Below are 14,240 nucleotides of genomic sequence, written 5' to 3'. Positions count from 1 at the left end.
GAGCCATCGAACAAATAAAATGACATCATTAGGAGGTCAGAACTGCCTTCGGTCGAGGGGGTTTGAAAGACCTAAAATTATTTTTTCTTTAATATACTACCTACATTCTTATTACCTACATTCTACAAAATTATGTATGATTAATGACTAGGCCCGGATAGCCCAAAACCCTCGCCAAAACCTGTTATAAAAATAGGCGAAGTTCTTTGATTTCGTGTGCGTGAAATAAATTCACTTGACTTGCGACATTCTTTCATACCACATTTCATCATTTTGACCCCATTAAATTTCCATACATTAGCGACAATAGAAACACTAGCGACAGTCGCACATTAAATTTTGTTAGAATAACAAACACCTCTTAAAAATTACAAAAATAACATCTGCGAACTATACCGACAATCAACCAAAGATGAATAATATTAATAGAATTTCAAAGAACTTGTAAAAGTTAATAAAGATTAATTAATAATGCTTAAATTTTCGAGGGAAAAAGGTCTCGAATTTCTTTGCGCTTCGTGTCTCGAATTTAATACATAAATAATCAAAAGTCCCGATTTTTACCACAATACCCGTGGACAATACAACGGCCATAAAAAATACCTTTAATAAAGACACGTATGGTATAATCGCTTCAATTATAAATAATCGAAAATAATGTGCACATGCTAGTGTCTTTTATGCAATAATATGGTATGTATAATATTTGCATGCAGTATTTTCCGGAGTTTTCACATCTAATACAGCTCACAAAAACGTTGTCAAAAGTGTTAATAATTTTATTAGTTGTCATTATTGCCCGAATATTGACGCAACTGCATAATAATGGGAAATTTGCAGGCACAGCACGCAGAACAGACTATCATGAGTCCGCTAAGTACGAAGGTATTACTGTGCATTGTACTCTGTTTGTCAATGTGTCAATATACTCAAAGTCTGTACTTGGGCGACAATCCCATCGATGCTATCGTTCTTGACGCGAATAATGGTAAGACAAAGCAAAAATTAAAAAAGTTTTAGTTAATTTGGTAATTATTTAGAATAGGACCTTTTCCGAATTTTGATATTTTTTTGCGGCTCTCTTGCTACAAATCTTTATTTTGACTCTGACAGTGATAATCAATCGGGGGAGCCCGAAAAATATGTACCCTACCTACTTTTTTATCTATTTTTTTTTTAAGCATTGTACTTTCCGCATCATCATTTTTCGGGTTTTCAACTTTCCACGCGAACCGAGATCCACCCCCACTGACTTTCTCCTACACGTGTACTGTCTATACACACATATCAGCAAATTACTTCCTTTAATATTGACACAAACTATTTGACACCGAAATGACGCAACAAAATAGACATGATTCATGAATTACTACCGGTTCTTTTCAGGACCAAAATCGGTCCTTTTAAGAGCCACTATATATTTATAACGTCGGAAGATCCGGAAAGCCACGTCGGAAAAAATAGGTAAAAAATAAGTAAAATAAATAAATAGGGTACATATTTATCGGGCTCCCCCGATTGATTATCACTGTCGGAGTCACAACAAAAATTTTTATCAAGAAAGCCGCAAAAAAATATCAAAATCTGGAAAAAGCCCTATTCTAAATAATTACGATCGAATTAAGCTAATAATAATCATTTCTCGGTACACTGACATTTTTTTTAAATAGATGAAGCAATAACTAACATAACGGAGGGATCCACAACTGCGTTAAAGTTCTCAAGCATTCCATACATGGTAATGGTGCACCCATTCTCGAGCGACAAATCATGCCGGACACCGTGCGCCGGCACAATCTTATCCAAAAGATGGGTTCTCACAGCCGCCCACTGCGTCGAAAAAAGCGGAACAATTTTCGTAGATTTCGGCTTTGACGTGTTTGACATTAAACAGATTATTTCTCGACAACTCGGTACGTCGATGATTGTGACTCAAGCGTTTATATATTTGCAATACGCCAAAGGGCTATAATGATATTGCCTTACTCTATATGCCACAAGATATTCCTTTTTCCAATATATACATAAGTACACTTTTCGTAGTGTTCTTACTCATCAACGATTTTGGAATTGGTCACGGTCTTCTTCGATCCTTCAGCAGTGTCCTGATGATTCCGACTCAAGCGTTTATACATCCGCAATACGCAAGGGCCAACAATGATATTGCCTTACTCTATATGCCACAAGATATTCCTTTTTCCAGTAAGTACATTTAAATTGATATTTCTCTTTCTTCTTCCTTTTGCGCTTATTTATATGTCGGCAGTATTTAATTATTCTATAGAAAATATGCGGAAAGTTAATAACGATTTGAATAATAAGGTCTTATAAATGTGGAACGGAGACTCGTGGAAATAAAAAATCGTATTGTATATCTACGTACAGCTTTTTTTATAATCTTGGATATATACTTTGATGCATACTAAAAAAATGTCACAAATTATAAAACTATTGAAAAAGTATTACGAATGTACCTATATCATGCCTTAATACTGATTTTAAGAAATTATTAGTTAAATATAATATTTCTCTATTTTAGATAATATTCAGCCAGTAAAACTCGCATATTACGAGAGCTTCGTGAACAAAGATGCGTATATGGTCGGTTGGAGAGAAAATAACACGGCTAGCGAAAGTATAGTGGAACCGGTGGAACCAATTAAACTTAAGTACGCCACGTTCCCGATTATAGAAAATAATGTATGCAGGCAATACTGGCCCATCAACGACAACCACATTTGCACGGCCGCAGGATTTGGACAATTCGCTTGTCCCGAGGTAAAACATAATCACAAATAATAAAGTTATTGTTTATGATAATATACTACAAAAATTGCAAGTATAAGTGCAATATTCTAACGCGCAGCATAAATCATATTATATCGTTTTAGTCAGCTTTAATAAATAAAATTCGAAAGTTTCTTTCTTTTCGTAACAGTCATTTAATATTTGTTAAATAATATTTTATTTTTAGAGAAACAACAGTGATCCTCTCATCGTAAGAAAAAATGGCCAGGACTTTCAAATAGGTATTATGATTTACTCAGACTCTTGTCCTAGCAAAAGACCTTACTTGTTTACTAAGGTGTCTTCATATATAGACTGGATTCGCGAAGTCATGAAGCGACATTAGTGCATACATATAATATTATTCATATGATCAATAATTTAAATGTATCATGTATATTGTCTTATAATGATCACAATTCTTTATGAAAAATGTACATGCATTAAATGTACATTGTAATACCGATTTTTTCATACGGATACGATCATTGATCGATAATTTAAACTTATCAGTCGGTATATTGATAAGTCGGTATTAAAATTTACTTTTTTCATAAACAACAACTTTGCTCGTTATGAAACACAATATAAAATGTACTTTCAAAATTATATATGTACGGAAAGAAGTTAGTTTTGCTAAAATTGAAATATATAAAAATTTAACCTGATACAGATTTGAAAATTATAATCAAATTGACCATTAAAATAAATATATTGAAGGCTCAAACACATATGATGATAATTCTGTAAAAAGTTTTGATATTGTAGCAATCTGCTTGAGTGTCTAATATAATTATTCATATGATTGGATATAATTATTTTTAGAACTATATCTGACTTAGTTTTTAAATACTTTAGCACAAATCCATTCTTTTGGTATATAGTGATAAATTTTAATGAAAACAAATTAAACAAAAAGAAATTGAAAACCATGTCATTCATTACAAATATAACTAAAACATGTATTGTAATACATATGTAATTAAGATATAACGGAACACAATAAAGAGATAAATAGGGCGGCAGTGTGGTCTAGTGGTAGAGCGCCAGACTCGTAATCTGAGGAACCAGGTTCGAGTCCACTAGAGCCATGGAATGTTTTTCCGAAAGCTGCGCCCCTCCGTGCAAGATTATAGGCCTCTTGTGCGGAGCAAACTGGGCTCCGTCTTTCGGAAAGAGACGTTAAGCAGTTGGTCCAAAGGGTTAAGTGAGAGGAGAAAGAAGGAGGTACTAGATTGTGAACCCTACGGGGATATACAATAAATTGATAGACGCAATAAAGAGATAAATAAGATTACAATTTGATTTGAATTAATATAGCGTTATGCAATGAGAAATTTTCGACCAAATATTCTTGATTGCCTCAAAATTATTAGCTGAAAATGTAGAGACTAGTCCCAAAAGAATTAGAATATAATTTTTCCAACTTGGTTCGTCATTTGCTCCCCTGCTTTGCTCCCCTGCACCCCCCCCCCCCCATGCATGTGCTTTATAATTTCGCTTTACAACTTATCATGTTGTAAAGCGAGGTCCACGCTACCTACCGGCGGAGGTGGGTGCGGGAGGAGGGTCCCCCTTGCACCCCCGAGGTATTAGTCGAAGACCAAAATATGTTGTGAATGCGATATGCCTCCGTGTATATTGTATACCTTGCTTTGAAATATATCGTACAAAACATTATTAAATGTATGCATAAACATCGCAAATAAAAATTTAAATTTTCTTATTATTATCGTAAATAAAAAATTTTTTCTTATAAAATCCTTCTTATGAATTTGTTTGCATTTTTTAGCTCTGAATTTTGAAAGATATTTTTATAACGATTTTACAAAAAATATTTCCATATTTTTCATTCAAAATTAAATATAAATAATAATTTTTTGAAATTTACAATTATATGAATGTTTTATACATTTTTGTTAACCGGACGGGAAGCCTATCTAGTTTTATGCGGGTTGGGTCTTGGAACCATTGAATAAAAGAATAAGTACCGGATTCTCTCTTAATTGATAAAAAAAATTTCTATGAAGTGAGGTTTATTTTTTCGACACTGTGATATACAAAATTCGCCTCAGGCCGTTCCCAGATTTAAAAAGTCGTCGTCCTCGCACATATCGAAAAAAACAACGAATGCTTATCGATTGCAATTGCTTTCCGTGGTGAAGACGCGGACTTGTGAAACATATTCCATCCACACATACAACTGAAATTACAATAAAATTAAAAAATGAGGGAAGAAGCGCGGCGTATCAGAGATATATATTTTCTCGCTTAAGATAAATACGCTATCTATCACAAAATTGTATGTGCCAAATTGAGTATAATTTAGACACTATTTACAGCGTATAACTTTCTTTTTATAGAAATTGTAGAAGCTGCTGATCCTATAAACTCATATTACTATTAACCGGTTTCATTTTCTTTCCTCATTCAAGACATGTTACAATAATTACTGGCGAATGTCAACCTTGCCATCGAATTAATAGCACTGCACTATAAACAATAGTGCTTTCGCAACGTCCGCGTTGATTCTCAACATTTTTATAGGGAGTAATAATTTGAAACGTCGTCGGTCATAAGTGTATCAGATAGCCTGGCAAACAGTAGAATCGCAGGCGCATTCTGAAGGTACTGTGAAGATAGTGTGATCATCGTTCACGTACTTATCTTAGGAATGCGATAATATTGAGAACTCTTAGAATATGATATACTCATATCTTCCACGCGTACTTATTTCAATAATATAATAACACTAGAGTAATCCCTTAGGATGAATCATTTAGACTAGACTAAAGCTTTCCAGAAAAATGATAAGATCCTCTTTGGTTCCTGTAAAAAGAGAAGTCTCGAAGACTGTAGAGACAGTTCCCGAGAATTTCTTGTCAGTTCTTCAAATCGCGGTGCGTATTTACAACATAGTTTATATTTCATCGTGTAAAGTCTATTGTAAGCATAAAGTTGTGCTATAAATTATTTTTTTGTGGAATGAGAATTACTTATAACGCCCACTGACTCTCGACGTAACTGATTGAGATTCGGCAAAACGCATTACTCCAACGATCAGTTGAAATCAGATTGTTGTTGGAAGAAGTACGGTTGAAAGAAGTTGTCTTCTTGGAAGAAGACAATTTAAAGTAACAATCTTATCTCACTCTTGGAGTCTACTTGGTAAAGTAAATAAATCATATTTTCAACTAATTCCTGTGCAGCCAAACGAATAACATCTTGATATATTAATTATTATATGCTCAATTTTTGTAATGCTTTGTCTTTGAAAACTTTTGCTGTTATGTGTTGTAATTTTTATTGAAAAAAAAAATATATATATATCATACGTATAATATTAGGTACAATACAATATGAATTCGAGAGATGATTTCGAAGGAAGAAAGTCAAAGAAGATTATAGTTTAAACGTTACTTAAAAATTCGGTATACAATAATTTGTTTTTAAATACCGCTGTTCTTATTATTACTATAATTAAAAGAATAAAATTATTATGATATATATAAGAAAAACAAACGCAAAAATAAAAGAAGGGGATTTACAGTTAATAATAAATAACTAGTAATACTATAACTGCGCAAAACTGGGATGTTTATACACGTTACATGACAATTATAACGGGTCACGCGAATTAAATGAAACGTCGCGCAACGTTTTTCATATATATATATATATATATATATATATATATAATTTTATTAGATTTTCTCCCAAAATCGTCAATAATATATAATTAACGGATGTATGTATTATACTGTGGATGCACGTACTACGAACATTTATTACAGGTACAATTATTTACATTCCTTTTTAGAAGCTTGTTGACAATTACTTAAGGATAATCGATCTTATCATCAATTTTACATTAATTATACTATTACAATATACGCTCAATCATAACAATAAAATATTAAAAAAAGAAATATATTATAATTAATGACCACCAATATTGGCGAGGTTTGAGAGAAAATTAAGACACTTTTAGTAATTCGTTGTTCCTCGATTGCAATGTCTACATACGCTACGTCTTACTACAATTGTAATGTCCACATATTATAATTGACAACCTCTTTTCAATGAAAATTACAACACATAACATATAACATATAACACATTATATATATATATATATATATATATATATATATATATATATATATATATATATATATAGAGAGAGAGAGAGAGAGAGAGAGAGAGAGAGAGAGAGAGAGAGAGGAAAGTGCCCTAATATGAGATGGCGGGGTTTTTTCATGGTGAGATCAACAGATGGGGCCTATATAGGGCCTTTTAGCTTTACATTTCTCATATTAGGATCCTGTCTCATAATAGGGCACTTTCCTTTACATATATATGTATAATTAATTTTCCGTATCAAATTTTTTATTCTTAAAGAATTTTATACGGAAAATTGATAACCAATAAAGTTCGTAAGAAAGGAACTTTTTGCGTTTATGTCATTTACACATTACAATATCATAATAATTTTATTCTTTTAATTAGTTGGAAAATGTCGAGATTGATTCTAACTGTTGTTTTAATAATTATTGCTTGTGGTAAGTTTATATTGTTACAAATTGTCACTAACATTTGTCACTAACCTTTTAGTAAGTAGCCGTTATTTATAATTATAAGATATTATTTTAGGATTGGAATATATTACGGCTACCAAAACGACTAATCGTACATATACGAGATTCAAAAATGCTTCATCGTTAATTACTGAACCAGAACTGAATAAAACGACATCAACTATTACAGAACATAAAAGTGAAACATATGAAACGTATGAAACGTATGAAACAACATCTGATACTTCTAACATTTTTACATTAACTGGAATATTTAATAATGAAACGACTAGTAAGAATAATTTTTCTAATTCAGTCCGAAAATTAATTGAAAGTTTAAAAACAATAATAAATTATGTGATGCGCTTTATAAATGAGGCAAAGCAAAGTAAGGCAAATTCTCTTTACGTATTCAAATAGAGATATTTTAATTAAAAAGTATAAAGATATTTAATTATTTTTTAAGGTACCTTTACGTACTTTAGATCAATCTTTACAAAATCATGACGATTTAAATGATGGACGATATCCAAGAAGTAATTGACGACCCGATCCCTCTGAATGAATCGCAGGACTTTGATTTAAAATATTACTATACTCCCGAAGAAATGTACGATAATCTGGAAGAGATGGCCAAGAAGTATCCCAACAAAATGCCTGTCGTCGTAGGCGGTAGACCATATGAAGGACGCGAGATTAAAGGTGTAAAGATAATCTCTGGTGAAGAGAGACTTGAAATCTTTATAGAAGGAGGCATTCATACTGAATGGATTTCGCCGGCGGCTGTCATGTACATCCAGCATCAATTATTGACTAGCAAAGATTCAGATGTGAGATATGTGGCTGACACTAAATAAATTGGTTCATTTTTCTGGTATTTAATCCCCCGACGGATATGTATTATATATTTTTATTTGACTAATAATAATAAATATATTGCATAAAGGAATTTTTTTATGTAATCTATCGATAAATGACAATAAAATTTCGATATTATGTTATCTAATTATGTACGACGTTTTAAATTTCCTATCCTGTATTATTGTTATTAACGAAATTTCCTGCACATATATACGTGTGAAAGCATTCGAACTTTTACAATATTTACTTTTACAATATTGTTTCTTGATATCTTTCATCAGAATTTATAGTTAATAAATATAATTATCAATTTATTTATTTTAGTACTTACTATAATTCTTGTTTAAATCAACTTTCAATCAACTGTTCTCGTTTACAATAAATTAGAAGCGACGTTACACACATATAATAATCTTCAGATTATTTAGATTAATATATTAGTTAACAATTTAATAAATTTAAAACAATTTATAATTAATTTTTAATATTACTGATCGTTACGAAACAATAAAACATTATGAGATTTGCAACAATAATATCGTTCGTAGTTAAATTCGGTACTCCATTTTGTTTAGCGACTCGTTTAGCAACTACTATGAACAGATTACTGATAATATGTATATAAAGAGAGCAGAGAAAAATTTGGATATTTTATAATTTAGTTATAATACAGATTTTACTCCCTGCATATTTTACTCACATATGTATATATTTATATATTTCTTCTTGTATTTATAGCTCATGGAGACTTTACTAATTTAATAGCGTTAATATAAGGCTGATTTATCGTTATTTATATTCTTGTAAAAATCTAGCAGCTGTAGTAAGGGTGCAGATTTCAATACACTAGCTGCATCAAATTATATAGGCATATATACATACACACATACATGTACATTTATACATGTACATGTACATTTATTTTTATAATTTTATACACACACATTACTTCTAGGTTTAGAATACTTATAATTTAAAATTTAGAACTTAAACACCTTTTAGTAGTAAAAGCTTTCTCGTTGCGACAAGGTAGATGTACGAGATGATATATCGAGAAAAGTTTTTTGCGTTTTTAATTTTTTTGTATTCTTTCTAGTTTAATTTTTTTTAATTTTTAATTTTCTATTGTAAGTCGTGGAGTCGCGTTTAGTTTCAGCAACTTCCCTGGAACACTTTTTTTATTCGTTCGATCAATTTATTGCAATCTCATTTGCTATCATCTATAATCTTTGTTAAAATAAAGATGCTAACATGTAGACATGTAGTCCAACACTCCATAACGCTATATTAATTCAAATCAAATTGTAATCTTATTTCTCTCTTTATTGTGTGCCGTTATATCTTAATTACATATGTATTACAATACATGTTTTAGTTATATCTGTAATGAATGACATGGTTTTCAATTTCTTTTTGTTTGATTTGTTTTCATTAAAATTTATCACTATATACTAAAAGAATGGATTTGTGCTAAAGTATTTAAAAACTAAGTCAGATATAGTTCTAAAAATAATTATATCCAATCATATAAATAATTATATTAGACACTCAAGCAGATTGCTACAATATCAAAACTTTTTACAGAATTATCATCATATGTGTTTGAGCCTTCAATATATTTATTTTAATAGTCAATTTGATTATAATTTTCAAATCTGTATCAGGTCAAATTTTTATATATTTCAATTTCAACAAAACTAACTTCTTTCCGTACATATATAATTTTGAAAGTACACTTTATATTGTGTTTCATAACGAGCAAAGTTGTTGTTTATGAAAAAAGTAAATTTTAATACCGACTTATCAATATACCGACTGATAAGTTTAAATTATCGATCAATGATCGTATCCGTATAAAAAAATCGGTATTACAATGTACATTTAATGCATGTACATTTTTCATAAAGAATTGTGATCATTATAAGACAATATACATGATACATTTAAATTATTGATCATATGGATAATATTATATGTATGCACTAATGTCGCTTCATTACTTCGCGAATCCAGTCTATATATGAAGAAACCTTAGTAAACAAGTGAGGTTTATTGCTAGGACAAGGGTTTCCGTAACTCATAATACCTATTTGAAAGTCCTGGCCATTTTTTCTTACGATGAGAGGATCACTGTTGTTTCTCTAAAAATAAAATTATATTTAACAAATATTAAATAACTGTTACGAAAAGAGAGAAACTTTCGAATTTTATTTATTAAAACTGACTAAAACGATATAATATGATTTATGCTGCGCGTTAGAATATTGCACTTATACTTGCAATTTTTGTAGTATATTATCATAAACAATAACTTTATTATTTGTGATTATGTTTTACCTCGGGACAAGCGAATTGTCCAAATCCTGCGGCCGTGCAAATGTGGTTGTCGTTGATGGGCCAGTATTGCCTGCATACATTATTTTCTATAATCGGCAACGTGGCGTACTTAAGTTTCATTGTCTCCGATACACTTTCGCTAGCCGTGTTATTTTCTTTTTCCAACCGACCACATTTCCAACCGACCACATACGCATATTTGTTCTCGTAATATGTAAAGCTCTCGTAATATGCGAGTTTTACTGGCTGAATATTATCTAAAATAGAGAAATATTATATTTAACTAATAATTTCTTGGCATGATATACATTCGTAATACTTTTTCAGTAGTTTTATAATTTGTGACATTTTTTTAGTATGCATCAAAGTATATATCCAAGATGATAAAAGAAGCTGTACGTAGATATATACAATACGATTTTTGATTTCCACGAGTCTCCGTTCCACATTTATAAGACCTTATTATTCAAATCGTTATTAACTTTCCGCATATTTTCTATAGAATAATTAAATACTACCGACATATAAATAAGCGAAAAAAGGAGAAGAAGAAAGAGAAATATCAATTTAAATGTACTTACTGGAAAAGGGAATATCTTGCGTCATATAGAGTAAGGCAATATCATTGGAGCCCCTTGCGTATTGCGGATGTATAAACGCTTGAGTCGAAATCATCAGGACACTGCTGAAGACTCGAAGAATACTGTGACCAATTCCAAAATCGTTGATGAGTAAGAACACTACGAAAAATGTACTTATGTATATATTGGAAAAAGGAATATCTTGTGGCATATAGAGTAAGGCAATATCATTATAGCCCTTTGGCGTATTGCAAATGTATAAACGCTTGAGTCACAATCATCGACGTACCGAGTTGTCGAGAAATAATCTGTTCAATGTCAAACACGTCAATGCCGAAATCTATTAAAATTGTTCCGATTTTTTCGACGCAGTGGGCGGCTGTGAGAACCCATCTTTTGGATAAGATTGTGCCGGCGCACGGTGTCCGGCATGATTTGTCGCTCGAGAATGGGTGCACCATTACCATGTATGGAATGCTTGAGAACTTTAACGCAGTTGTGGATCCCTCCGTTATGTTAGTTATTGCTTCATCTATATTTAAAAAAAATGTCAGTGTACCGAGAAATGATTATTATTAGCTTAATTCGATCGTAATTATTTAGAATAGGGCTTTTTCCAGATTTTGATATTTTTTTGCGGCTTTCTTGGTAAAAATCTTTGTTGTGACTCCGACAGTGATAATCAATCGGGAGAGCCCGAAAAATATGTACCTTATTTATTTTTTTTACTTATTTTTTACCTATTTTTTCCGACGTGGCTTTCCGGATCTTCCGACGTTATAAATATATAGTGGCTCTTAAAAGGACCGATTTTGGTCCTGAAAAGAACCGGTAGTAATTCGTGAATCATGTCTATTTTGTTGCGTCATTTCGGTGTCCAACAGTTTGTGTCAATATTAAAGGAAGTAATTTGCTGATATGTGTCTACAGACAGTACATGTGTAGGCGAAGGTCAGTGGGGGTGGATCTCGGTTCGCTTGGAAAGTTGAAAACCCGAAAAATGATGATGCGGAAAGTACAATGCTTAAAAAAAGATAGATAAAAAAGTAGATAGGGTACATATTTTTCGGGCTCCCCCGATTGATTATCACTGTCAAAGTCAAAATAAAGATTTGTAGCAAGAGAGCCGCAAAAAAAAATCAAAATTCGGAAAAGGTCCTATTCTAAATAATTACCAAATTAACTTAAACTGTTTTAATTTTTGCTTTGTCTTACCATTATTCGCGTCAAGAACGATAGCATCGATGGGATTGTCGCCCAAGTACAGACTTTGAGTATATTGACACATTGACAAACAGAGTACATCAATGCACAGTAATATTTTCGTACGTAGCGGACTCATGATAGTCTGTTCTGCGTGCTGTCCCTGCAAATTTCCCATTATTATGCAGTTGCGTCGATATTCAGGCAATAATGACGACTAATCAAGTTATTAACACTTTTGACAACGTTTTTGTGAGCTGTATTAGATGTAAAAACTCCGGAAAATACTGCATGCAAATATACATACCATATTGTTGCATGAAAGACACTAGCTTGTGCACATTATTTTCGATTATTTATAATTGAAGCGATTATACTATACGTGTCTTTATTAAAGGTATTTTTTATCGCCTTTATATTGTCCACGCGTATTGTGGTAAAAATCGGGACTTTTAATTATTTATGTATTAAAATTCGAGACACGAAGCGCAAAGAAATTGGATTGCAAACGCGGCATTCCTTTATCGTGTGAAAATATCTGAATCCGCTATTGCAAATAAATTCTTTGGACATTTTTCTCTAAAATTTTATTATAATAATACGACTGCAATCTCACAAATCAATTTTAATTTAATTATTGTTTGCAATATATCTATTAATAAATATTATTATCATGATACACTTTAAATAAAGAAAACACTTCGGATATAAAATCAATTTAGATATAAAAACAATTCTAAATCAACGACAAAATCTTTTAAAACAATTTTAAAAGAATAACAACACTTCTGCCTCGTGAAATGGATTTCACCTATAAATTTGTGACACATAACATTTTAGGCTACTTTTTATGGGCTTAACTCAAAATCGAATTTTTTTGAATTGTGACAGTATTTTTCTAGGGTGTGATATATTATTCTCTTGCTTTTTAGCTTTTCAAACATAGCTATTTTGTGAACAATTACGCTGAGAGTCAGTGGGCGTTATAAGTAATTCTCATTCCACAAAAAAGGAATTTGTAGCACAACTTTATACTTACAATAGACTTTACACGATGAAATATAAACTATGTTGTAAATACGCACCGCGATTTGAAGAACTGACAAGAAATTCTCGGAAACTGTCTCTACAGTCTTCGAGACTTCTCTTTTTACAGGAACCAAAGAGGATCTTATCATTTTTTTGGAAAGCTTTAGTCTAGTCTAAATGATTTATCCTAAGGGATTACTCTAGTGTTATTATATTTTTGAAATAAGTACGCGCGTGGAAGATATTCGAGTATATCATATTCTAAGAGTTCTCAATATTATCGCATTCCTAAGATAAGTACGTGAACGAGGATCACACTATCTTCACAGTACCTTCAGAATGTGTCTGCGTTTGTAATTCTACTGTTTGCCAGGCTTATGACCGACGACGTTTCAAATTATTACTCCCTATAAAAATGTTGAGAATCAACGCGGACGTTGCGAAAGCACTATTGTTTATAGTGCAGTGAAGAAAATGAAACCGCGGTTAATAGTAATATAAGTTTATAGGATCAGCCGCTTCTATACAGTTTCTATAAAAAGAAAGTTATACACTGTAAAATTCGTAGTATCAAATTATACTCAATTTGGCACATACAATTTTGTGATAGACAGCGTATTTATCTTATGCGAAAAAATATATATCTCTGATACGCCGCGCTTCTTCCCTTATCTTTTAATTTTATTGTAATTTTAGTTGTATGTGTGGATGGAATGTTTCACAAAGTCCGTCTTCACTACAGAAAGCAATTGCAATCGATAAGCATTCGTTGTTTTTTCGACGTGTGCGAGGACGACGACTTTTTAAATCTGGGAACGGCCTGAGGTGGGTTTTGTATATCACAGTGTCGAAAAAATAAACCTCA

At 31.6% G+C, this 14,240-nt stretch overlaps 1 protein-coding gene and 1 long non-coding RNA gene across 2 annotated transcripts; one reads left to right on the top strand and one right to left on the bottom strand.

Moving 5' to 3' along the window:
• Nucleotides 1–825: 825 nt before the first annotated feature.
• On the top strand, nt 826–3,181 carry LOC139771194 (chymotrypsin-2-like). The gene is made up of 4 exons (XM_071703772.1): nt 826–988; nt 2,044–2,202; nt 2,540–2,778; nt 2,975–3,181. Exons 1-4 carry the CDS (start codon nt 826–828, stop codon nt 3,131–3,133), a joined length of 720 nt encoding a protein of 239 aa, XP_071559873.1. The 3' UTR covers nt 3,134–3,181.
• Nucleotides 3,182–9,226: 6,045 nt separating this feature from the next.
• Nucleotides 9,227–11,290, bottom strand: LOC139771291 (uncharacterized). Its single transcript, XR_011717896.1, has 3 exons — nt 11,144–11,290; nt 10,563–10,819; nt 9,227–10,366 (listed from the first exon to the last, which is right to left on the bottom strand). It is a non-coding gene; the product is annotated as an uncharacterized lncRNA (long non-coding RNA).
• Between the last annotated feature and the right edge of the window lie 2,950 nt (nt 11,291–14,240).

Source organism: Temnothorax nylanderi, unplaced genomic scaffold (assembly GCF_030848795.1).
Source record: "Temnothorax nylanderi isolate EJ_2023f unplaced genomic scaffold, tnyl_v1.0 TNYL_tig0037_pilon, whole genome shotgun sequence".
NCBI lineage: Eukaryota > Metazoa > Arthropoda > Insecta > Hymenoptera > Formicidae > Temnothorax > Temnothorax nylanderi.
This window is presented reverse-complemented; position numbering and strand designations above follow the sequence as displayed.